Genomic DNA, 26,657 nt, shown 5'->3' with positions numbered 1-26,657 from the left:
AGGAGGGATGAGAAGTTCTCATGCACTGAGTTCTACTCTGAAGTTCTACTGTGCTGAGAACCCAGCGGTCTGAAGTGATCTGAGTCCAGGCATCCAGGAAGTGGGAAAGGTGGTTGGAGAACAAGGGGATTCCTGGATCTGATGAAGAGGGGATTACAGTGCCAACCTGGAGAGTTTCATCAAACGAACTGCTTTGAAGATCCTTGGGTGTAGGACCTGCCTGTCCTTGGTGATCCCTTTCATTGGTGGCTGTTACAACCGGGAATCCCGGGGAGAGTGTGAGAAGAGGAATTCATATCCTTTGGATGGTACAAAATACTTGTGATCTGTGAGCTTTGCTGTCAGAGGGAGGGAGGCAGAGGTTTGCCACAGGGCCTTGATCGGGTCCATGATGGCTTCATTAAGTGGTAGAGTCACTCTAGAGGGGCCTGCTAGGGACAAAATGTCTAAGGGACTGTGTGTTGCCTCCTTGACCACTTCTGTTTTGACCCCCAAGTTCAAGGCTACCTGCTTTAACAAGTCTTGGTATGCCTTATGGTTGTCCTGTGGCGGAGAGACCCTGGATCTTCTCATCCAGAGAGAAGAATGAGGAGGCAAAAACTGGCTGAGGAGCCTCCATTGGTTCCCCAGCATCTGCAGGAACCTGCTAGGGCTTCCTCCTGAGGCTTAGTGCTGTGCTCAGTACCAGAGTACAGATCTGGAGTCTCTCAGCGCAGTACGAGGTATGACCTAGCCTCCAAGACAACGGAGTATGAGTGCCTTGAGGGGGTGCCCTGCAGTGGGGGAAACCCCCAAGAGTTCCAAAAGGGCCACTGCATAGCTGCCAATCCCCATGGACCTGGTGGCCAAACGTTTGGAGGTACCGCTGAACTCAGGGCTGTGGGTGGAATAGGAATGGCCCGGGGAACAGCAAGGTTGGTTGCCCCGATGAGGGGAATAAGATCCCACCTCCAAGTCCAACAAGCTGTTCTGCGGCGACCAAGGCGGTGTTGTGCCTCTCGGTATGGAAAAGGTTGCTGGGGTGGAGATCTTGAGGCTATCAATGGAGGTTTTCTCCTAGACGGTGGCCTGGGCACCAGGCAAGGACCTGGTAATAATTCCCTGCTGCTCGGCTGCACCAGCAGTGCCAAATCTTGACCCTCCATGGACACTGGTACTGGTAGGGTAAGGTCCCCAGCCACTGTAAAAACCTCAGGGTTCGACAGCACCGCAAAAAGGCTGGTACGCTGCCTTCCCTGAGGAGGTGGCTCCTGTGCAGGTGACAGAGGAGCTTGCGGCAGCACCGGAGTTGCAGGCACTTGACAATGCAGTGCCAGGGATGAAGAGTGCCCCAACACAGTTATCACTTCAAAAGTTTTTTTCTCTTACTTAATTGGCCTCTCAGAGTTGGTAAGACAACTCCCACCTGTTCATGCTCTCTGTATGTGTGGGTGTATATATATCTCCTCAATATATATTCCACTCTATGTGCATCCAAGAAGTGGGCTGTAGTCCACGAAAGCTTATGCTCTAATAAATTTGTTAGTCTCTAAGGTGCCACAAGTACTCCTGTTCTTTTTGCGGACAGACTAACACGGCCGCTACTCTGAAACCACTCTATTTTTGTTTCCTTTCGCCTTCGGTACCAGGGACCGGCTCTTCTTTTGGTGCTTGTGGTGCTTCTTCTTCAGTACCAGGGAAGAAGAGCGGTGCAGAGATTCACGAATCGTTGGAGGAGAGCTCTGCACCGAGGCTGAGGTGCTTGGTGATGAGTCCGAATGCGACTCCGAGGCAGGTCTTAGGGTTGCCTCCATGAGGAGGACCCACAGTTGTGCAGCTTGGTCCTACTTGGTTCGGGGTCTGAAGTGCCTGCAGATTTGGCAGTGGTCTTTCCTATGAGCTTTCCCCAAGTACTTGAGACAGTCGAGTGCAGGTTGCTCAAAGGCAAAGACTTACCACAGGATGCTCAGGGCTAGAAACCTGTCAACTGAGGCATGCCCTGGCACCAGGGAAGCGGACGATCCCGCTAAGCATGGAGGCATCCACAACTAATTCCTAACTACTAAGCTACAACAACGATTTACACTAAAAACTGGAGAAAACCATAGGAGATTAATTGCCTGAGCAATGAGGGGTTCCAGCAACTGTCACAGGCGGTAAGAAGGAACTGAAGGGGAGCAGGGTCAGCAAGGCCCTTTATATTGGCGTTATGAGACCGCGGCACCAGAGGGCGCTGGAGCTGACCCAACGGATATCACTAGGGGGAAAAAATTCGGCAACTGTGCTCGATGCGCGCACACACCTACATTGGTCATATGCAAGCACTCAAAGAAGAACTTAAATGTCTGCCCCGGGAGAACAATTTGTACAGCAGTTCCAGTACTGATAATACTTTGTATATTGAGGCTCTTTGGGGGGCTCCATTTTAAGAGATCAGGCTTCATTCAACACTGTTGGGAAGTAGTGATTTTTGAATATCTGCTTCGGTTATATAACTAATTTGCTCTGACCCAGTGTGAGAGGGCCTGGGGCTGGCTTTCAGGGGAAATAGTTTTATTACTGTATTTAAACTAGAGTGCATTTTATTGTAGTCTCCTATGGGAAAAATGCACTGTACATTTGAAATACGTAGTTTAAGCAATTCAAAAGCAAAAAAGTGACCTTTCCAGCACACTCATCTTTCGATTTCTTTTTTGAAAATGCATTCCCTTAGTCAATAGCATATGAAATACGAGCACAGGAAGCTTTATATGAAGTGTATAACAGTGGGTTTGGAGCAAAAGGCAATAGGTATGAAGATGTCATTTTCAAATAGACTTCAGGCCCAGTTGCATCTTGTGTACCACCTGCTGCAGGTCCGTGGAGACCTAGAAGAGTGTGTAAGGGGTAAGCCGGGCACCATTTGGGCCTCTGGTTCATTTCTCATGCAATTGATTAGTTATTGTACTGAGCGAAACTCCATCAGGTTTACTATAACAGATCAAAGCACTTTGAACACAACCCCCCGGAGATTTCCAAATCTACAACAGCTGCTGCTGCCAGCATTTTTATTGTGTGTGTTGATGTAGAATTAATATAACAACAATAGCAGACATTTTCAAAAGCTAACTCACTGTGCAGAATAGGGGGCAGGGGGAGCTTGATGAGCTGGCAGTTGAAGTCCCCATAGCAAATATGAGCATGTTTGCAGAAACAAGAAATTATTGTTGCAAAACATAACACTCAACATGAAGGAACAACAAATCTTGCTCACTGTACAAGTAAAATATTTTATTCTAACTCTGAAATCTGCAAACTCTCTGCATTTTGACAGTCAATCTTGGTTTTCCCCATCATGTACATAATCACCAGTAATATGTTCTGCAGATTAAATCATATCCTCAGCTACAACTGTGCAACCCCATCAGCATTTAGGGAGTTTACAGATTATGCCCTCAGCAGCATCTGTGCAGACAATAGACTTGCACAGGTGGACCCGAGCATACTCTGGTCTGCAAAATTTCTCTTACTGGAGATGGTGCAGAGGATGAAAAGAGGATTGTTAGAGCCCAGTTTGAGTTTGTGGGGCTGACAGAGAAGAAAAAATCATATACACTGAGCAAATTTGATATGAAAATAGGGTGACCAGACAGCAAGTGTGAAAAATCGGGACAGGTGGTGTGTGTGTGTGGGGGGGTAATAGAAACCTATATAAGAAAAAGACCCAAAAATCGGGACTGTCCCTATAAAATCGGGACATCTGGTCACCCTATATGAAAATGAGTGAGACACAGTGAATATAGAAGCCCACGATACCATTTTTTACCACGTCACTTTTTTTAGGATAGAACTACAAATGTAGGGGGCATGCATTGGAGCAGGAATAGAGTTATGTAAGTCCAAAGCCAGTGCAGCATACAAGAACTCCAGCAGATGGCCTTCTGTCCTTACACCACCCCCAGAAAAAACATGAAATCAATGTGGTTTCTTGGCACGACCCCTCCCCGTGACAGAATTCTGCAAGGCAAACTTCATGAAGTATTCTGTAGGACTTCCCACACTGGGGTAAAAGAGTGCCACTTGATTATTGCAACATTACAGGGCCTACCTCTTCAAAACCTTAACACTTTCCAGAACTGAGATGCGTAGACTCTCAACAGGCATTGTTATTAATGAATAACTAAACATTACTGAACCAATTTCTTCAAGTTGTATGGCTACTAAGTACCTAACCTTCAATAAAGAAACAAATTACAAAATATATCTTGCTAGTGTTATACAATGAACTGCAATCAAAGTCAGTCTATCCACTCCTGACAATATTTCTATATACCACCAAGGAAATTCCCTGTAAGGCCAAGCCTGCAACATGCTGAATGCCCTATTATCCTATTGGGGTCCATTAGAGCTGAACATGTTCCCCAAATTGCAATATCATACTGAGTATCTCTATTGAACATTTTTTGACAAATTTAACTATCAGCCAAAATTACAAAACACTTTTATCTTTATATCCTTTTATCCCAATGTGATACTCACTGACTTTATTGATCAGATTACCATTTCCTTTATGCCTTGCGTTCTTCTGATGACTTAAAATAGGAAAAGCATTTCATACAGAATCACTTACGATCCATTAGTTCCAAAACCCAGCTTTTTAATGTCTCTGAATTAGTCTTTCAGAATAGAGCCAACTTCAGACATGAAGAATTTTTTTTTAAATTTAATCAGACAAAGTAGAGGCTATTTCTTGAGAGACCAGAACTTGTTATATGCTTGTTTGCTTTTTTTCTTCTTCTACCTGTATAACTTGTAGTAGTGGTCTATTAAAGCAGCACAACTTTGCAATCTTTTTTTTTTTAAAGCATAGCTCTTCTCTTCTTGACTCTAACAGGCATTTGAAAGAAACAGATATGGAACTTGTCCCACAACCAGACCTTCTAAGACGAGCCTGGAAGCACAAAGTACCAGTCTCGTTCAATAATTGATCCTACCCTTTTCTCCTTACCTGTCATTTCTTTTCATCTTCCCTTACCTTAAATTCTGTCCTATCTTTGCTTCTCTTCTCTTTATCTGGTAAGACCTTTGGGACAGGGAATATGCCTTACTCTCATTGTAAAGCACTATGTAAATGATACCTTAAAAAAAATCAGTCCACTTTTTCCTTTTTTCTGTAGATCGATTTAATACAAAGTTTTTCTACTTTGCATTACGGATTATTCTAATTATTATTCCTACTTGATGATTTGACATTTACTAATACATGGCACCATTATTAATAATGTTTTTAACATACACATATACACCCTCTTTCCTTAAAAATGTCTTAATGTAGAAAAGAGTTCCCTCTTGTGTCTGAACGATATCAATACAGGTAAATATCATTGCCTGTAGAATTCTGTGTACACTGCATTTTCATTAGATCTTACAGGGCACAAAGAAGATTAGTTTTATATTCACTCTCCAGTATCCACCTTCATCATGAAATACAAAGCCAGTGTGTGAACATGAAACCTCCTGGATTCTCAGCAGGCCACCAACTTGGTCCTTCTACTATCCAGCTGCCTTTGGGTTACAGAATATGTAAAGTAACATTGCTAATACTAGACAATGCTCTCATATGACATGATAGAAGTAGCTTTATACTAAGTATTTAGACTTGGCAGAATTTGATTTTTATTTTTATAATTTAATTGGATAATCTGTTTATTTTAAGGTATTGTTTCTATTTTATCTATTTAAATTTTCAGTTGTGCAAAATTATGGGATTTAAACTTTTTTTTAATTTGACTTAAATTTTCACAGTTGCAGGAATTTATGTGCAGGGTTCTGACAAATTATTTAATGACAGTAGATGTTGAGATTCAAAAAGTTAAAGCTTTATAACTTTAAAACACAAATTGTCAACACCACATGTCAAAATACTCAAATATCCTTCAATTAAGCCGTAATAAGTTCTCAAGCAGCATTTTTCTTTCTTTGCCTATCTATACATTTTGATTATTTATGGAAATATTTTTTGTTGGCTTGTGTATGTCTGGTAAAAGACGTTTACTGCCATGTACTGGTTAAAATTCTAATCCTTCCAAGCCTGTATGTATTACATCTCTCAATTGCCAGGGAAAGGAATTAACAGACCACTTCACTGTGCCAGGGCCATGCTTCTAACATGGTGCTAACATTGCTGAAGTCCATTGCCTAACAAAGTGAACACTAACAATATAGGATATGCTGAGTTAAGGTTCTTTCACCACATTTTAGAAATTGCTTTATTTTTAATCCATAATGTTGCAGTCAAGACTCACATAAAAGGATGAATAAGAAATCAAAATATACATAGCAGCCTTAACTCTGACCTTTGTACGTAGGGCTGTTTCTCATACTACGTCAGCATCCAGCATCTCAAATTGTACATAGGGGAGTGTGAAGCCGTAGTGTTGAGAAGACTGGTCCTGCCCCCAGAGCCCTGATTTGTGCCAGGTCTTGCCAGGACTGAGCCCTGGCACCTCTAGGCTTGGCAGTTCATAGCCCCGGCACCTTTGGACTTGCTGAATCATTATGAATGTAAAAGAATTGCTTCAGCCCCAGCAGCTTTTTCATTATAAATTAAGCACTGGGCATTGGTGTGATTCCTGTGTGAGTTCCTGCCTTCTGGGAGACAGTAGGAGTTTGGAACTGCCTAGCAAAGCGGGGAGTCCTCACCACAGGAGGAAAGTGGGTTGTTTTATTTGTTTAAATAAAAACTGTCTCTTGAAAGCTGCTCAGAGGTATGGAATGTGAATAGTCCCAAGTGAGATGGACTAAGTCAGTGTTTCTCAAACTGGGGTCGCTGCTTGTGTAGGGAAAGCCCCTGGCGGGCCGGGCCAGTTTGTTTACCTGCCCCGTCCGCAGGTCCAGCCAATCGCGGCTCCCACTGGCCACGGTTCACTGCTGCAGGCAATGGGGGCTGCTGGAAGCGGCGGCCAGTAAGTCCCTGGGCGCGCGACACTTCCAACAGCTCCCATTGGCCTGGAGCAGCAAACCGCAGCCAGTGGGAGCCGCGATCGGCTGGACCTGCGGACGGGGCAGGTAAACAAACCGGCCCGGCCCGCCAGGGGCTTTCCCTACACAAGCGGCGACCCCAGTTTGAGAAACACTGGACTAATGAGTATGGGTGCAGTGGTCTGCTGTATATGACAACTGCAGATTACCAGACCCTTAATTTTAGCATTTTCTGAATTGCATGCAACTGTGCAATTTTAGGTGGTTTATTTGGGGGGGGGAAGGATAATGTGTAGTATGGACACACACACTCCATGCTCCCTCACAATGAACAATATATTGTACCTTTAAAATGATAACAGGTAACAGTAGGACAGCTAGGGACAATGATCCGCCTCCATGGACTACCATTAATCATTATATCTCAGTGGTCTTGTCATGAGCTGTCCCAGTCCTAAAGAACACAAAGTCCTACTTATGCTCATCCTCAAATTCAGTTTTAAGCTATCAGTTGTGCTCTGTCCAATGCAGGCAACGTTTCACAAAGCACTTCCACTGTCAGGTCTCTCCATGAAGAATGTTTAATGCTTAGCTTTATTTTTTGTGTCATAAAGTGTTTGTATACAACAAGGTATTACAAAAAGTCTATTTAAATCTGGACTGACAGATATTTTTTCCTGCCATACCATCATCCTATTCCTCTGCTGCAGTCTTCCCATCTCACAAGGTCATGTAAAAGCAATACACCTACATTTACAGGAATATTCGCAGGACAGTAGAACCCTGGAGTTACAAACACCAGAGTTATGAACTGACCAGTCAACTACACACCTCTTTTGGAACTGGAAGTATACAATCAGGCAGCACCAGAGACAAAAATTAATGAATAAATAACAAAGCAAACACTGTACAGTATTATGTTAAATGTAAATTACTAAAAAAAATTAAGGGAAGGCAGCATTTTGCTTCTGCATAGTAAAATTTCAAATTTGTATTAAGTCAATGTTCAGTTGCAAACTTTTAAAAGAACAACCATAACGTTTTGTTGAGAGTTACAAACATTTCAGAGTTACGTACGACCTCCATTCCCGAAGGGTTGGTAATTCTGAGGTTCTACTGTACAATGCTCTACCTGCTCCTGCTCCAGCTGGTGCTGTGTCTGTTCCAACTCAGTCTGAGATCTGAGATGCTCCATGCTACTCCACACTCTTTCTTTGAAAAATTCTGCCAGGATTTACCAAGTGGTTTGTGAAACTCAGCAAATCTTTTGGTGAATTAAGGCTGAGTCCTGGGGAGTTCTTACCAAGGGCCTGTACAGACCAAACAGAACATTTTAATTGTAACTGACTTGGAAAAGCTGCTTCTACAATCATCAAAGTCCTAGACGTATTCACTACAATTGACTTTTTTACTACTCCTCTACCTCGATACAATGCTATCCTCGGGAGCCAAAAAATCTTACCGCGTTATAGGTGAAACCGCGTTATATTGAACTTGCTTTGATCCACTGGAGTGCGCAGCCCTGCCCCCCCCCCCCCCGAGCACTGCTTTACCACGTTATATCCAAATTCGTGTTATATTGGGTCGCGTTATATCGAGGTAGCAGTGTATATGGACATTAAAGCCACAGAGAGAGAATAAAACCACTTATGTCTCCTCACTGAAATGCTGAACTCTGAGAGGGTTTATATGTAACTTGTCAGCTTTGCTATGCTAGTTTCTAGTCTGTATTACATTTGCTGCTGTGTGGAGCTCTAATGAATTATTTAACTTCATTAGGATTATTAGTTAGGTGGATTTAACTAGGTCCCCTGTTAACATAGTAGGCAGAACTCAAAAGGCCACTAACATGCACATTATCAGTTCTGTAATAGTGAGGCATGAAACTCACGAGCTTCAGTTTGAGTAACAGTTTAAATGCATATCCAAAGTCAATGCCAACCCACGGCTGCATGTTCTAGAAATCTCATAAAAGTACACTATTTTCTAGTTCCAAATACTCTAAAAGTATAGTAGGATTTGCTCCCTCAGTGGCATTTCAGTATTTCTGCTTCAGGCCCAGGCAAAACGCAGAAGTGTAGAAGTAACCGATGGTTTTGAACCTTATAAATAATTACATATATATTTTAAGCAGAACCATGAGATAGTGCTGATTTTAAAAGACAGTTTAATTATTAATTCTGAAAAAGTTATGCTATCTACTTAGCTTTCTTTTTTCTGTTCATGAATTGTTCATAAATAGGTTTTGATTTTTACAAACATATTTAATTATCCAACCAGCTTATGCAAACAAATTTCAGCCTATTGGGTGATTGAAGACTTGTGCCACTTTGACTAACTGCTCTCTGTGTGGCGTGATTGATCCCTTAATTACATGTTGTCTCTGCTCCTGACTGTATAGCTGAAATGTCTGAGCAAGAACATGGTAAATAGTAAAAAATGGGAGTCTCTAACAAACCTCTGAGCACGTGCAAACTGATTTCTTTTCAGAGGTTTACAACCAGGAAGTTGTTCCTGCTTCAAAGCACTTAGGTGTTAGAGCATCTCAGTGAAATGGCTGAAAGAATTTAAGTGGGCAAACAATGCGTTTTTTGTCTAACCTCATTCGAGGAAAGAGCTTAACTGTTTGTTTTTGTTGGAACTTTCACAAATTATATATTCAGCCTGAGGCAGGCATCTAGCATGGAAAACTGCAGCCCAACCAGTTAAAGATTGGCAAAGTTATAAGCAACTGAAACCAGAGCTCTATACAGGAAGGGTTGAACAACCTTAACTATTAGCAGTACTACCTGCGCCATCTAAAATAAAGGGATTGCTCATCCAATGTGACACCAATAGTAAATATAAGGCATGATCCTGCAAGATGCTCAGCACCCCGCACTCCCATTGAAGTCAGTTGAAGATGAAGGCTCAGAACCTTGCAGGATTGAGCCCATAAGGATAATACAATAAATCTTATGTTCATATTCCATTTCATTTTCATGGACCCTAAGTGATTGTGGATCTGGTTACTTAAGAGACCGCCTCTTCCTTAGCCCATAAGGATAATACAATAAATCTGCTGACCCAGACCTCACCAAAAGCCTGGAGGAGGGAGGTGGGTAAGGATGGGCTTTGGGATGATTGCAGAAAACCAACAAATGTGGGCTCTCACAGACCAGATGGGCCAACATATTGCAAAGTCAAGGACCAGTCATGGCAAATACCCTACCACAGGTCCCTCTCATTTATATCAAAGGCTCTCTAGATCAGGTACCTCCACTGAGCTCATCTGGGGTTGTATGGCACTGGGGAAGAGGCGGTCTCTTAAGTAACCAGATCCACAATCACTTAGGGTCCATGAAAATGAAATGGAATATGAACATTTCAAAGAAAAAATAGGACAAGGACGTCACTATATTGCAGCTGCCCCCAAAGTGACTCTCCCTAGCATGTCCAGTCAATCGATAGCATCCCATCTGTGTCAATTATGGAAAAGATTAAAGCAACAAGAGGTCACATTAGTTCAATAATCCAGAAAACTTCTGATTATCAGGCAGTGGTATAGATTATTTAAGTAGTGTTTCTATTGGCTGCGAAATATACAAAGATGATAAATGGCTTGTGAATCAATAGAGGCTGTGGTTTATTGATTCACAAGCCATTTACTGAATAAGTGTGTTGGAAGATACTTCCCCTGTAATGTTGGTCCCTTTTTGATGTTTAGGAAAATACAAATCTAAACAATTTAGATATATCATTCTAGAAGCCCCCACTTTTCTCCAACAATACAAAAATTTGCAAAGTATTTTTTCATTTCAGGAAGCATTCTTACTGAGGACACTGGCAGACACATTAACAGGCAGAACTGTAATAGCTCTACGTGAGAAATATCTTATGGCTGAGAAGTTGGACAGTCTTAAATATTTTAATTATTGCATATGGTCATGTAATTATTTGGAATCATTGACTCAATGATTGTCTATGAGCATTCTCTAAGCATTCATTTGGTTAGTGGTCTGGAAAATGTCTGTGTCCTAATTAAACAATTCCTAAAAGAAACTGTAATGGAAAATAAATATCAGTCGTTATGAAGGAGCTATTTGCCTAATTAATTGCAATTTAAATAGGCAGAGAAAAGGCAATGTCTCGCCCCATTGGCAAATTTCAGAGATTGCTGCATTAAATGTTTTTAACTTTTACAAAATATAAGAAAGTGATTGTAATGACCTTCAATTAGGAGGTGCTAGAGCAGGTGGAAGAAGATCAGAGGCTACTAAAATCAAAGAAAATTAATAGCTTTTCATGATAAGCAGTTAAGAGCTCTCCCATGTTTGTTTGTTTTGGTTTGGGTTTTTTGCCTGAGTATATAGAATACATTTTACCATACAGTTCCTGGCTTTACTTATACCCATCCACTCCCATGGATGTCAATGAGGATGCAGAGTTATAACTGAAGACAGGATTTGGCCTAATATATTTCAATAATACATTACTTCATAGATAAGTTAAATGATTAAAGACACGGATGGCCTCGGCATTTTATTGCATCAACATTAGGCCACGAATACAGCATGTTTGACATAAAGCACAACATTTCCTGCATTCACATTGTGCACTAAGATTAAGGAACAGTGCTATCAAATGCAACTAATTAAACCTAACTTCACCAGAAAAACCGTTCCATCTTTTTAAAGAGAGCTGACAACTACGACCTTTTATAGTTGGCTCGTATTCAACATAACTTTGCAGGAAATCCTAGATTGTCATTGTCTCAGCCTAAGCCCCTTTCAGCTAGCTGTGATCTGATATGTTGTTTACATATTTTCTCTACACAATATAGATGTGTGTTCTGGTTGCTGCAAGCAATCAATCAAAAATGGCCATCACATATGACCAGGTAATGGTACCTAAAACATGCAACAATATCATGAGTTTCTCCATTTCAGTGAGTATCGAGTACAGAACAGGGCTTCGTGTTCTGTTGCTCAGGGCCGGGTTTAGGAAGTGCGGGGCCCGATTCGAATACCCGGCAGTGGTCCGGGTCTTCGGCAGCACTTTGGCAGTGGGTCCTTCACTCGCTCCAGGTCTTCCGCGGCACTGAAGGACCCGCTGCCAAAATGCCACCAAAGACCTGGAGCAAGTGAAGGACCTGCTGCCGACGTGCCGCCGAAGACCCGGTCCGCCGCCGGGTGAGTAAAAAAATTAAAAAGGTGCCTAAGTTAGGCGTTCTTCTTTAGGGCGGGGCCCTCTCAGGCGCGGGGCCTGTTTCGGAGGAATCGGCCTAAAGCCGGCCCTGCTGTTGCTTGTGTGAGGGAACACAGACCTGGTCTACACTTAAAAGTTAAGTTGACACAGCTAAATTGGTCAGGGGTGTGTAAAATCCACATCCCTGACCGAGGTAACCATGTTGAAATAACCCCCAGCGTGGATGCAGCTATGTCAACGGAAGAATGAGAGGAGGCGGTGAAAAAAAACTTGCTATAGGTGTAGGCTGCATCTACACTATGAGGTTATGTGGTTACGTTTAGACTCTGTAGTGTAGACATATCCTAAGTCAGACTGGACATGGACTGAACACGTTTTACAAAACGTGACCATTAGCAACACAGAGACACCGCTAGCAATCAGTCAGGAAGCCTAACCTACATTACAGACTGAGCACAACTGCCCTGTGTACTCGTTCTGTGCTACTGTGTTTCAATCACTTCCAATGCACAGAAAAAAAGACTACATGCCACCAGAGACAGATTAGGGTATTGTTGGGCCCTGGGCCAGAGCAAGTGGGGGCCCCTCCCTACCCCTTCTGCCTGCAGTCCCGTCTCCTCGCGCGCCCCCCCCACTGCCCCGGCGCTGCTGCTGGGGGAAATGGGTCGGGGTACAGGGGCTTGCCCTGTTCTGCTCACCCGGCACTTCTATGGGATTGGGGTGCAGGGGCTTCCCTTGCCCACCCAGTACTCCTGCCGCGGAAAGAGGAGTCAGGGCGCAGGGGCTTCCTCTGCTCCCTGGCAGGAGTGCCGGACAGGCGGAGTGGGGTCAGGATGCAGGGGTGCCTTTTTTTGAGGCCCCCCAGTTGGCCGGGGCCCCTGGATACGGGCCCCATTGGCTAATCCGCCACTGCATGCCACCCTTAACTGTTAGTATGTCTTCATGCCGTTGGGCAGTGGATAAGTAACACACTCCAGACCTTCCTCTATCAAAATGAGGACAATTGTTTTCATAATCCCCAAAGGCTGTGAACCGGGTAGAGCAGACATTGCTAACAACAGTTACCTGACAATGAACAGAGACCTAGCCATTGTGCTTGAGGCACATTGAGCATAATGATGTTAGCAGGAACAGCTACACCTCACAGCATCAGCAAGGATTTCCTTTTTTAAAAAAAAAAAGGCTGATAAATGTCATCTGAAAGGTAGCAATAGGGCAGAGAATGATCATATATCCTAACATGGGCACACTTCCTCTCATCCTCAACTCCCTACCCTATTGATGAATGAGTATTCAATATTCATATTTCAAACAATGCGGTATAACTATTGTAGGCTATAATGCTTTGCATCATTCCTACAGCATATGATTTACAAACTTACACAAGGTGCTACCAGGAGACTGCTCTTGGCTTCTGACCCCGGCTATATGTCCCATGGGTACAAATTAAAGTCCCAGCTCTTATGCATTCCAAACTCTCTGAATAAAGCCAAGGGGAGGTTTTGGTGCACAATGGATGTAGGATCAGGCTCTAAAGCAGGTTTGTGAGTTATCTTCTCTCGGAAATAAATGGTAAGTTACTGAACATTCATATTTAGACAAATATCCCATATTTTTAAGCTGTCAATAGGAGCTAGAGATGCTAAAGTAACAGCAACCAATGTCCTGGAACAGGGCCTTCTGAACAGGAAAGTATGTGATGAAAAGGAAAAGTGGGGAGAGAACAGTAAAAGTTTAAGAGGAAGAAGAAGGGTCAACAGACACCGGGTCTCACTCGGGGATCAGAGCTTCACATTTAGATGTAAAAATGGTTTGAATAAGCACAGTGGTCAGAATATACTAATATAGGCCCCAGTCCTGCCAGTTCCTCTGCACAGGCAGAGCCCTGCACATATATGGCACTGCATTGACTTCAATAGGACTCCATGTGGGGTGCAGGGATCAAGACGTGGAGAAATGTACAGGATCAGGGCCATAGTATTAGTCACTGCATTAGTATAATTAAATGGATATTTTCATTCTGTCAGCCTTACTCTAGAATTAGTCATTCTTTTTAAATAAAAAAGAAGAATGTCCTACAAAATTACCAAACCTGTTTCAACATACGCATAGCCCAAGTCTCCAAACCCATCCTCCAGGAGTTGCTAGCGTAAGCATGGGTTTGCTGGATCAGGTGCTTAAACTGGTAAGAGACTATTTTGTGTGGTGTCAGTGTTACTTTTTCTCTCTGACAATGTAACATGTATTAGGCTTAGAGGCACACGAGTAACTGTGCTGAGAGGGCTTACATGAGTTGTATGTGGTGCTTGCTTGTGTTACAACTAGGGTGACCAGACAGCAAATGTGAAAAATCGGGACAGGGGGTGGGGGGTAATAGGAGCCTATATAAGAAAAAGACCCAAAAATCGGGACTGTCCCTATAAAATCGGGACATCTGGTCACCCTAGTTACAACAAAATCAAGTGGAAATTGTTTTGTCACCCTCACCAGGAGCTGAATTCACAAAGGGGCTTAGGAGGTGTGACCCTGAGTGTCGCAACACCAAACTTCCAAGTGCCTAGAAAAATCACAGGAACGCCACTGCGATCCACAAAGCCTGAGGTAGGCACCTAGGGTCCCTCTACAATGAATGGGGAGAGAGTCACTTTAGATTGCAATCCACAAAAGCCAAAGCCAACGTTCTAGGCGTGGAACTACCTAAGCTAGCCTATGGGAGATGCCAATGCTATGTCTTAAACCCCAGCCCTCTCACGGAGTTCAGTATCTACACTGCAAAAACAGATCTGCAGCAGCGAGTCTCAGAGCTCAGGTCAACTGACTCAAGCTTGTGCTACAGGGCTAAAAATAGCAGTGTAGACATTGAACCTCAGGCTGGAGCCAGGCTCTTAAACTCAGCCCTGGTCTACACTAGGGGGCGGATCGATCTAAGTTACGCAATGTCAGCTATGTGAATAACGTAGCTGAAGTCGACGTACTTAGATCGACTTACCGCGGTGAGTCGACTGCTGCTGCTCCCCCGTCGACTCTGCCTGTGCCTCTCCCAGCAGTGGAGTACAGGAGTCGATGGGAGAGCGCTCGGGGATCGATTTATCGCGTCTAGACTAGACGCGATAACTCGATCCCCACAGGATCGATTGTTGCCCGCCGATGGCAGGTAGTGTAGACATACCCTCAGTAAGGGGAGAAGGTCTCAGCTCCAGCCTGATCCCAAATGTCTACTCTGCAATTTTTTAGCCCCACAGCATGAGCGGATGTTTGCTGCCGCAGGTCTTTTTTGCAGTATGGACATACCCTAAGTCTGGACTGCAGGGAGGTGCCTATCTCTGCCAGTGATCTTTAACCAGGAGCCCCTCTCCTGGAGTCAGGCAACTTACCCACCTAAGGCATTTCTTGTGACAATGAATTTGGCAGGCAGAATGAGTTAGTTATCACCACCCCCACCACATCTCCTTCTCCAGCCAGATTTTGAATGGGATCTGATCAGTTAAGCAGCCTCTAAGCAAGCCTATTGGATCTGGCCCCAAGTGCAAAACAGGCAGGAGGAATGCCTATCTTGCCCCACTTTGTGGGTCGCACCCTGGGGTTTTGGCAGGAGATAAGTGTCTGGACACTTAGAGGGAGGCAGCCCTGCACATGCTCAGAGGCAAAAACATAGGCACCAAGGGAACTGTTCCCCTGAACCTTAAGTGTTGAGTGAGATTAGGTGCCTACAGTGTTTGGCTGGAGTTTTGTGGATTGCAGTGGAGCCAAAGCAGGTGGTTAGGTGCCTAAGTCTAGGGGTTAAGCAACTAAACACCTTTTGTGAATCCCATGCTAGGGGTGCAATCTTGTGACCAGTGAAGTCAATGGCTAAACTTGCAGGAAGAGAATTTTATTTTAAAATTGCCAATGATGAAGAATTCACCACGACTCTTGGTAAATTGTTCCAGTGATTAATTTTCCTCACCGTTAAAAATGTACACCTTAATTCAAGTCTGAATTAGTCTAGCTTCTACTTCCAACCGTTGGATCATGTTATACCCTTCCCTTCTAGACTGAAGAGCTCATTATCAAATATTTGTTCCCCATGTAGGTACTCATAGACTGTAATCAAGTCACCCCTTAACCTTCTCCTTGTTAAACTAAATGGACTCAAGGAGCTCAATCTATCACTATAAGGCATGTGTTCTACTCCCTTGAGCATTCTCATGGCTCTTCTCTGAACCCTCTCCAATTTATCAACATCCTTCTTGAGTTGTGGACACCAGAACTAGACACAATATTCTAGCAGCAGTCACACCAGTGCCAAGTACAGAGGTAAAATCTCTCTGCTCAAGATTCCCCATACATTTGTGGTCCTAAAGTAATATGGGACTAAAGCATTTTGGCTTTCTAAACTATGTTCAAGCAGAGGCCCTGTTATTTATAAGCTGTGTTTAGCTAAGTGTTTTGAGTGCAAGCACCAATTTTAACATTGTTCTCTTGAAATTTTAAAAGTACATTATCCCCTGCAGGTTTTAATATTATTTCTGGGGGCACGAGGGAAATGGCATTGTAAAAATAATGGTATTGTAAGCATCTGAATTGCACTCCCACTGGTTGTCATCATTTTTCTTCATTTGTTTAAAATAGCAATGTATATTTAATGAGAAACTACCACCCATGGAAACTTATTTAGGTCACACTGATGACTACAGGCGTATAAGTTCAAGAGAGAGTCAAGTTTACTCACTCAGAAAGGAGAGCTTTTAGGCTAGCCAGGGAACTAAAGCTTCTGAAACATAAGACTGGTTATGCTTCATTTCAGACTTGTTTATAACAAGCATCCTTTAAACCACAGTCTGAGTGCTAACCAGAAGATGCTAAGCAATCTTAACTGACTTCAGTGGGAATTGAGGATGCTTAGAACCTTGCAGGATTGAACCTTTTTGTGATGGGGTGCCCACCCCACGCAAAGCCTCAAGCGATTAAAGTGACTAGGCAGGCCAATTAACTGCCCAGGCTGCACCTGAGGAAGAAGACAGGCAGCAGGTCACTAATTGGAAAGGGGCTTAGCTGGGCAGGAACAGGAGGGACCCATATAAAGCCCAGGAGCTGTGAGCAGCAAGAGATTGTTAGGACATAGTCTATGGTCACTCCCTGGGAGGAGGGAGCTCGGGCTGGCAAACCCAGAGAGAGGGGGGAAGCCCAGGAAAACAGCAGCAAGGGATAGGTCCATACAGACCTTGGCTGGTTGTTATAGGTTCCCTGGGCTGGAACTCAGTGTAGAGGGTGGGCCTGGGTTCCCCTACCAGTTATGAAGATGAGGCCCTGAAGCATAAGCCCTTATATCTGAGGCCAGTATGAGGCCTAAGGCCTGAACTAAAGTAATGGTCCAGACTTTGTTAACATAAAGCAAAGTTAAGCTGTGAGACAGAGGCAGGGCCCTGCTCACAGAATCTGGCAAGAAGAAGGCTGATGCTGCAATTAAACACGTGCCTGAAAGGTGCTAAGCACTAGTAATATAAACATGCTCCAGGATGGTACCAATACAGTCTGACCCATCCTAAAGACAGGGGCAAAAGGATAATATGATGGATAGAGTTGTTTTGTTCAAACCAACATGTACAAAGTGAGAGGCGGCACCTTACTATGTAGAGGGGTTGCACCTCAAAACATCAGGCATGATGCGTAACTTGTTCAGACCTGTGTATAAGAATGCATCCCTGGGGCGGTGTCTTTGTCCAGCCTAGGGGGCAGTGGAGAGTTTCGCCACTGACTGAGCTGGTCCATTGTCAGGGGACACATATTCGTAGTATGTCCTGTAGAGTTTGCGGGAAACTATTACTGTGCTTCATTTGGCAATAAACCTGGCCGGGTGCCTTCGTACCTTATCAGAGTCTGTGGTCATTGGGGGTTCTCATGGAGTCTGCTGTGTCAGTGATCTGCAGAGCCGGGGCAGCACACAGAGGGAACACATGCACACAGCCAGCTGTTAACATTAAACAGAGCAGAGCACCAAACCAGTGACGTCTGATGACACCAGCCACTGGGAAGTGGTGCAGGACATTTGAGATGCCAGCCGGACAGCTGGTCTGGGAGGACTTTGATTTCCCAGAAAGGAGAGGACCTTAGTGACCTGGCCAGAGGACCAAGCCACAAACAGGAAGCTGCAGCTCTGGGAGTGAGAGGGGCACAGGCTGAAAGAGATGGTGGGGAGAGACACCACCAGAGGAGGCAGCATCTGGCAAGAGCTGCCAGGAGGAGGTGCAAGATGTGGTGCGTGAACCCTGTGACACCTTTCTACAGAAGAGAATTAAGACTTTGCTCCTGCAACAAGCTCTGCGTGGACAGAGTCTTGAGTGGCATTATTATTATTTATATTATCAGAGCAACTAGAAGCCCTAGTCATACACCAGGATCTTACTCTGCTAGGTGCTGTACAAACACAGAACAAAATTGTCCCTGCCCCAACGGGTATCACAGACGTCAATGGGATGTGACATCCATGGAGCTCCTTAGTTTGTACAATGCAAAATAAAGAGGTGATAAGTAACCATGTAAAATTCTCACTACAGGATTTACTTTAAAGGAGCACGTCATTGTCCTTTAAATTGGTGAAATAATTTACGAAACATTCTGTAACAGCAAAGGAGTTGCCAATAACTTCCAACTATAAAAAAAAGGCAAATTTCTGATTTCCCGCCGTGACCTTTTCTGGAATACTGCTTCCTTGGTTCTATTGCCTACACCAGGGATCGGCAACCTTTGGCATGTAGCACGCCAGGGTAAGCCCCCTGGAGGGCTGGGCCAGGTTGTTTACCTGCCGCGTCCGCAGGTTCGGCCGATTGCGGCTCCCACTGGCCGCGGTTTGCTGCTCCAGGCCAATGGGCGTGGCGGGAAGCCATGGTCAGCACATCCCTCGGCCCACGCTGCTTCCCAAAGCTCCCATTGGCCTGGAGCAGCGAACTGCGGCCAGTGGGAGCCGCCATCGGCCGAACCTGCGGACACAGGAGGTAAACAACCCGGCCCGGCCCACCATGGGGGCTTACCCTGGCGAGCCGCATGCCAAAGGTTGCCGATCCCTGGCCTATACTATATACAGCCATTGCTTTGACTAATTTATTGTTTTGTTCTTTGTTTATTTTAGCAAAGTCACAAGGTCATGTAGGTCAACCCAAACTTTATTACTGATATACAGGCTTTCTACAGTGCATATTGCCATGGTATCTGGGCTCCTCACAAACACTGATGGATTTAGCCTCTAAATACTTGGTGAGTTAGGGAAGTATCAACCCCACTTTACTGATGGGGAATTGAGGTACAGACAGGTCAATCTTGCACAGTGCTGAGCATTCTGTCCCTAATCCAGCAAAGTACTTTGAGCATGTGCCTAACTTAAACATTAAGTATATGAGCAGTCTACTCATGTTTAAATTAAGCACATGCTTAATCCTCATCCACATTCATGAAGTAATGTTGTACTCTGCATGCATATATATGGCAATAACTCATGAACTAGTAACCCTTCAACCAGGCTGTTTTAGGACACTGTCACCTCAGTACATGTAATCAATTCATCAAAAAAAAAAGACTATATGAAAAAAAAAATTTCTGTATCAAAAATGTATGTGGGGTACAAATGTACCCCACATGTTGCACTGTTATCCTGTATTTTTAGTAGTTTCATGTTCTCATTCGCTTCTAGTGAGACAGTCTTCTTGCAACAGTTAGCATATGGTAATTGACAATGCATTGCAGTGACAGTGATTGCTGCATACAATCACCCCTAATATAGAACGTACTCCAGGAAGGTTGGTCCCTTCAAACCTGGGCACGTTAGGTATCGTCAGCACAGAGTGGACTGATGCTGGTTTTCTTCACCTAACATTCTTGCAGGGATTTTCTGCCTAGGTATTGTGCTTCAAACACTACAGCCTCAGGAGATTCTTGAGGGTATTTTCTGTGATGAGCATTTCAAGATGGTGAACCAAAGGGCATAATATTCTGCTTCTGAGCTTATCAAAAGGATTTGCAACTCTGAAAGTGAGTTGTCATGTGATGACAACCTATTAGATGATAGTGACTTCGTGCCAGATTGTATCAAGAGCTGCTCTGAGAAGGAAGACCATATTTCTGTTGATTTATCATCAAGTTTGTGTTCAGACAATAAGAAGCTCATGTTCAGCCCTGGTATAAGACTGGAAGACGTAGTTCGTGATAATTTCTTCACTAGTATTCAGCTTGTTGAAGGTCAAATTTTCGTTGAGTAGATCTATATTGGAACAATCTGATGAAAAAAAGCCAGTTATATCTAGTGAGATGTATCCACATTGCAGCAGAGAAAAACTGTCATCCATGTTCAGCTTTGCTGGGCCATGCACCCTGGTTTCCAGTGTTCCAAAGAGGGGCAAGTTGGTGATGATGCTATTGATGATACATCATGACAAGGTTGTAGAATAAGACAAAAAGAAACCCCACATAATTCTCCACTACAATGACACTAAAAGTGGTGTTGATAACATGAACCATCTTGTAAGAATGTTCTCCTGCAGGTATAAAATAAACAGGTGGCCAGTGGTTCTTTTCTTCAACATGCTTGATGTTGCTGGCATAGGAAGATTCATCTTTTGGGTCGGCAACAATCCTGCTTGGCAACACATTCACCCAAGACAAAGAAGGTGCTTGTTCATTTTCAATCCAGGAGAACAACTAATAGATACACTTATCAAGGATTCCACTCTTTATACACATCTCACCATATCCATCAAAGCAGCACTCTCAACCCTTGGCTACCACCGAAAAACAGCCACCATGGGAGCACCTAGCAAACTTGGTCAAATATGATAGTGTCCACTGCCATGATCAGCTGACTGGAAGAGCCACAAGCAATGCGAAGAATACAGTGAATTTGTATGTGCTGACCACTCCACATTGATGCCGATGTGTGAAAATTGCATATAGACTCTCACTGAAAGAGACTCCTTCTAGTTCTTTCAATTTGCTAGTTAAATAAATTGGGGAGGCATCCCTAAAACATTAAATAATTGTTCTTAGTTTCTAAATGCATTTGGGTATACAAAATTGTACCCCACAATTAATTCAACACAATTAATTCAACTTTTTTCTTGACACTGGATGGAGGTTAAGTACTTTGCTAGATCAGGGACAGAGGGCTGAGAGAGGTTAGGGCCCCTATTTTAGAGACACAACTTAGCTTTACACATGTGAAGTGCATAAAGTTAACATGCAGAAGTGCTTACATGATCCATGAATAAATTACTTACTCAAGGTTACTAAGGAATGTCTGCTGTGGACCCCAGGAATAGAATCCAGCGCTCCAGAGTCAGTCCAGTGTCTCAATCACAAATCTATCTTTCCAAATAGCCCTCTGACTTCAGGGCATACACCAACCACTAACTTGATGTGATTAAAAAGAAACATCTCCTACGGGCAGATTATTCCATAATTGGTGTTTCTGATTGAGCCCTGGTTCAGGGATGGATTCCCATTTGGGAAAGCAATTCAGTACATGCTTAACTTGGACTTGAATAGAGATGAACTTAAGCACGTGCTTAAGTGCTTTCTTGAATATGGGCCAAAGCTAGGATAATGGACTAGAGGGTATTATCTGGTATAGCAGAAGTCTGATACAGTATGGCAATTCCTTTGTCCCTCCCTGTGTGCTGATACAACCTGTATACCACACTATCTTGTATTTGGTACACACCCATACAATTCACAGGAGAAATACAAAATTATTTTAGAAACATGTGAGGGTTTTTCTTAACTGTTGGAACTCTACTCTTTTTATCCCTTCAGAGCTCAGAAAGAAAAATCAAAAGCTAGTAATTTGTAAACATCTGTAAAAGTGAGCCAAAAAGCTTTTCTATGCACAACACTGTCTTCATTTCAGAGTCCAGTATCTCATTTTTCTAGGTCTTGAATCCAGTGCTGGGTTCTACTAGGCAGGGAAGAATCTAATCTTTCCAATGGCATAAAGCTCCTATTTAATTTATAATCCTGATGGGTCACTGGATATCAGACATTAAAATGGTCCCTGATTGAATACTGCCTATCCTACTCCTTGGGGAGATTTAAATTTGGGCAATAAAACATACATTTGGTGAAAGAAGGAAATATATCTTTGCCTGAATGATGTGGGTGTGAGGTCAGAGGGTGTTTTTGTTTAAATGACAGTTGCTTGAAGCTGCCCAGCAGATTGAAATGTCAGAAATTGCCACAGAAGCTGGGGGTCAGTGGGCAGAATACAAGTGAGGTAGGCAAAGTTGCAGGGCAAATTGAATCTGGGTGGATATCACCCCCCACATACATTGTTTGCTTTTTCCCAAAAATTCTAAATCTCAATGGGAAAATTGTCAAATTATGAATTTTGAACATTCATGACCAGCTCTACTCAACATCTGATGGGATCAGGCCCGTTGTAGGTAACCATAGTTCATGAATCGAGCTCTTAGACATTTTCCCGCAGAACTATCCTTTTGACATTAATAGGGTTACCATATTTCTACAAGCAAAAAAGAGGACACTGGGGGGGGGAGGAGCCCCGCTCTAGCCCCGCCCCTGCTCCACCCCCATCCACTCCCTCCCACTTCCCACCCCCTGATTGCCCCCCTCAGAACCCCCAACCCCCCGCTCCTTGTCCCCTGACTGCCCCCTCCTGGGACCCCTGCCACTAACTGCCCCCTAGAACCCCACCGCTTATCTAAGCCCCCCTGCTTCTTGTCCCCTGACTGCCCCCTCCTGAAAATGCCCTATGACCCTACCTGTCCCCTGACTGCCCCAACCCTTATCCACACTCCCACCCCATATTCACACCCCTGCCCCCAGACAGACCCCCGGTGACTCCCATGCCCTATCCAACTGCTCCCTGCCCCCGACAGGACCCCCAGAACTCCTGACCCATCCAACCCCCTCTGCTACCTGCCTGCCTCGACCACTCTCCACACCCCTGCCCCCTGACAGCCCTCCCAGAACCCCAGACCCATCTAACCCCCCGTGCTCTCTGTCCCTGACTGTCCCAACCCCTCTCCACACCCCTGGCCCCCTGACAGCCCCTCCAGACCCATCTAACCCCCCACTCCCTGTCCATGACTGTCGCAACCCCTCTCCACACCCTTGCCCCCCTGGCAGCCCCCCCCAAAACTCCCGACCCATCCAACCCCCCCTCCCTGTCCCCTGACCAGGGCCAGCTTTAAAGAGCCCAGGAATCGGGCTGTGCTCCGGCCAGGGTTGCAGGGTTTGGGGCCGGGCCGGAGGTGCTCGGCCGGCGCTGCTGGGGCCCAAGCCGGGCCAGGGGTGCTGGGGCCGGCGCTGCTGGGACCCGAGCCGGGCCGGGGGTGCTGGGGCCGGCGCTGCTGGGGCCCGGGCCGGGGGTGCTGGGGCCCGAGCTGGGCCGGGTCCGGGCCGGCGGTGCTGGGGCCCGAGCTGGGCCGGGGCCGGGCCGGGGGTGCTGGGTCCGGCGCTGCTGGGGTCCGAGCCGGGCTGGGTCCGGGCCAGGGGTGCTGGGGCCTGGGGGTGCTGGGGCCCGGGCCGGGGTTACTGGGGCCAGGGGTGCTGGGGTCCAGGCCGGCACTGCTGGGGCCGCCGGGCGCCGCTTGGCCGGGGCCGCGCCTCCCCGGAGCTCTCCTCCTCGCGCCCCCCCCCCAGCTTACCTGCTGCCGCCGCCGGCCTGCCCCTGCTTCATTTCACACTTCCCGCGAAGCTCTGATTCGCGGGAAGCAGGGGAGGGGGAGGAGCAGGGGGCGGAGCGTTCAGGGGAGGGGAGGAGGGGGAAGACAGCTGCGGGGCCGGCGGAGTGGTAAGGCTGCAGGGGATGGAGGGAGCCGGGAAGGGGCTTTGGCTGCCCAGCGGCGCTTGGCCGCCGCTTTTCGATCTATAAATAGCCGATGGGGGAAATCCCGGACATTTTTAGATTTTTAAAAATCCCCCCGGACGGCTATTTATAGACCGAAAAGCCGGACATATCCGGGGAAATCCGGACATATGGTAGCCCTAGACATTAAGAGTGCATCAGAAACTCTCATGAGCACTGGAGTAAATTTGGGGTTACACATAAACAGTAACTTTAAATATGAGCTGAGTGACTCCTCCCCAACTCTACCACTACTAGTTTGGCTATTTAGGTAAATTTTAATGTAATCAGTTCCTTTTATCTACAAAAACTGTTCATAAGTAGTTTTGTTTCTCTTTTCCTTTTGAGTGAAAAGAGCAACAGTAGCAGATTATAACTAAGACATCCTTTTGTTTCTGTTTTATTTCCAGTGCCACAACAGAAGAGCTGGTAACAAATCAGAGACCTGACATGCCAAATGCACTACAAATGTTACTTGCATGTACATTTGCTAATCCCTTAATCCCATCACCCCGCTCTGTGGCAGGGAACATTACAAACAATGTCTCTGGAACGTCAGGGCAGTGCAGAGTCTGTTCCTTGTAGATCCCAGGTCTTCTTCTCAGGCCCTGGCTGTGCTGCAGGGATTCTCTGGGTTGGACACTTGTTTTGGTGGTGGCCACACACCTCCGGGCTTTGGGCGGTGGGACCCTTTTTCCCAGCGTCAGCTCCCCATTGGGTTAAGATCCCCCTCCCAGTCTGGCCTGCAAGGACCCTAGGCTGGGGGTGTCTTTCTGCGCCGGGCCCTTTGCCCAGGGTCCCCGCTTGGCTGGCCCCAGTTATTCACTGCACCTGGCTTCAGACTGCTCCAGCTCCAGCCCCAGCCCCAACTCCACTGTTCCAGCTCTGGCTTCAATTTGCCTTAGCACTGATGCTGCTGCTCTGCCTCCAGCCCCCGGGCTGCTTCTCTGGCCCCTCTGGCGCTGTGGCTGCAGCTCTGCTCCCAGCACAGGTCTGCTCTGTGGGCTGCTTCCGTGACTCTGCTCCCAGCACTGACCTGCTTCCTGGGCTGCTTTTCTGGCCCCTCTGGCTGGCACAGCTCTGCTCCCCAGCTCAGCTTGGGCCTCTGCTCTCTCCTTAGCTCTGCCCCACTCTGTCTGACCCAGGCAATTCCAGCTCACACGGAGGACGGGACCCGCCCTGGCCTCCTGACTCCCTGATTAGCTGCCCACCCTGTCAATCAGGCTGACCTGGAGCATTGGCCTTTCCCCATTCTTTTAGTACTGGGAGCCAGCCAACCAAAACACCCCCACTGAATGTTAGTAAGGGGACAACAGTCCCCTTACATAAAGTATACAGTAAACCTGATCTCCAAGTAATCCAGAGAACAGAATTCTTGTATATTTCAATACATTGGTGGCTCACAAAAACAGAACTGACAGGCAGAGCAAGATGACAAGCTGACCTGGATATATGTTTTGGAAAAACAAGACAGTCTTGAGAATCTATTTTCAGACAATCTAAAAATACACTTTAATTATACACTACCACTTTACTATTGACAGCTCACTGTGATAATTAGTGATAAAGAGGCAATTGCCCAGTGGAAGATGGCTGCCTTGGATGTTTACCATCAGTAGAGCATCAGTTTGGGGCTAGGGAGGCTACATTTGGTGAAAATATGCTGCATGGGAGCATGACTATACATCAAATACTGCAGGGGTGTGTAATCCAAAGTGGTACGTGTGGTCTTAGAAACCCAGAAGTCTTAGAACTGTGCTAGTCGCATTGATGGTACACATACACGTTCCACATCCACCATGTTACAAATAATAGTGTAAGACAAAATCTTTAAACTCTTACCAAAGCAGGAATTGACAAAGCCATACCACATGCAACCATACTCTCCTCCGATCCATCTGCCGTGGATGTTGGATGCAAAACTGAGTGTGGTGCCAGAGATGCACACTAACATGTCACTGGCACTGATGTTCAGCAGTAGCATGTTCACAGGGTTGCGCAGGGTTTTAAACTTGCAGAAGAGTATGAGAACAATAAAGTTATTCAAGAAGCCAAATACCAAGATAAATCCAAGGAAAACAGCCACTATGGTGTGCCCTGTTCTAGAGAGTCCAGTTCTTGGCTCATGAGGATCTGTAGATGCTCCAAAGCTCAGGTTGGCTGTCCAGTTGGTACTCATTTTTGACATTATAGTAGGCTGGAGAGTACAGAAATAGTAAATGTTCTACTCCCAGATCTTCTAGCTACTTTACAGAAGTATCCCTCCATTACAATACAAATCAGCACTAGATTCTTGTGGTCTTCAGTCGGTTGGCAAACTGCTTCTTGACTGTTAACAATAATAGAAAATAGTGTCTCAATGTAGAAAAGCTTATTGCACTGCTTATTCTGTAATCATTTGTCTATGGAACTCGTAGGCTGCATAACAGAAGAGACTGACAGCTTCAAGGGCACCGTCATTATTTAAAAATTGGACTATTTCAGATGATTACTTTTAGACCAAAGGTAGGAGACATCTTAAAAAGCTGCCAGGTCTTCAGAGCAAAACAATTTCTAGTAATTGTGATCAGTCCCATTGTCAGAAGTGGGTTCTTCGTGACAAAAACATCCTGCACACATGGAAAGAAAACAATAAGCATTACATCCAAGACAATTCTTTTCATATTAACACCAAGAGGCTACATTGTCTGTTAACAGT

The 26,657-nt window shown here is 45.2% G+C and overlaps 1 protein-coding gene across 1 annotated transcript in view; it reads right to left on the bottom strand.

Moving 5' to 3' along the window:
- Window positions 1-26,657, bottom strand: part of LOC101950447 (vertebrate ancient opsin-like) — a 135,430-nt gene that overhangs the window by 96,080 nt on the left and 12,693 nt on the right. Inside the window, exon 2 of the mRNA XM_005306967.4 lies at window positions 25,802-26,568. Coding sequence (XP_005307024.1) covers window positions 25,802-26,147 — 346 coding nt within the window. The 5' untranslated portion in view covers window positions 26,148-26,568. The remainder of the gene's footprint in view (window positions 1-25,801; window positions 26,569-26,657) is intronic.

This window comes from Chrysemys picta, chromosome 1, assembly GCF_011386835.1.
Source record: "Chrysemys picta bellii isolate R12L10 chromosome 1, ASM1138683v2, whole genome shotgun sequence".
Taxonomy (NCBI): Eukaryota; Metazoa; Chordata; order Testudines; family Emydidae; genus Chrysemys; species Chrysemys picta.
Note: the sequence above shows the minus strand (reverse complement) of the source record. Positions and strands in the feature narration are given on the sequence as shown.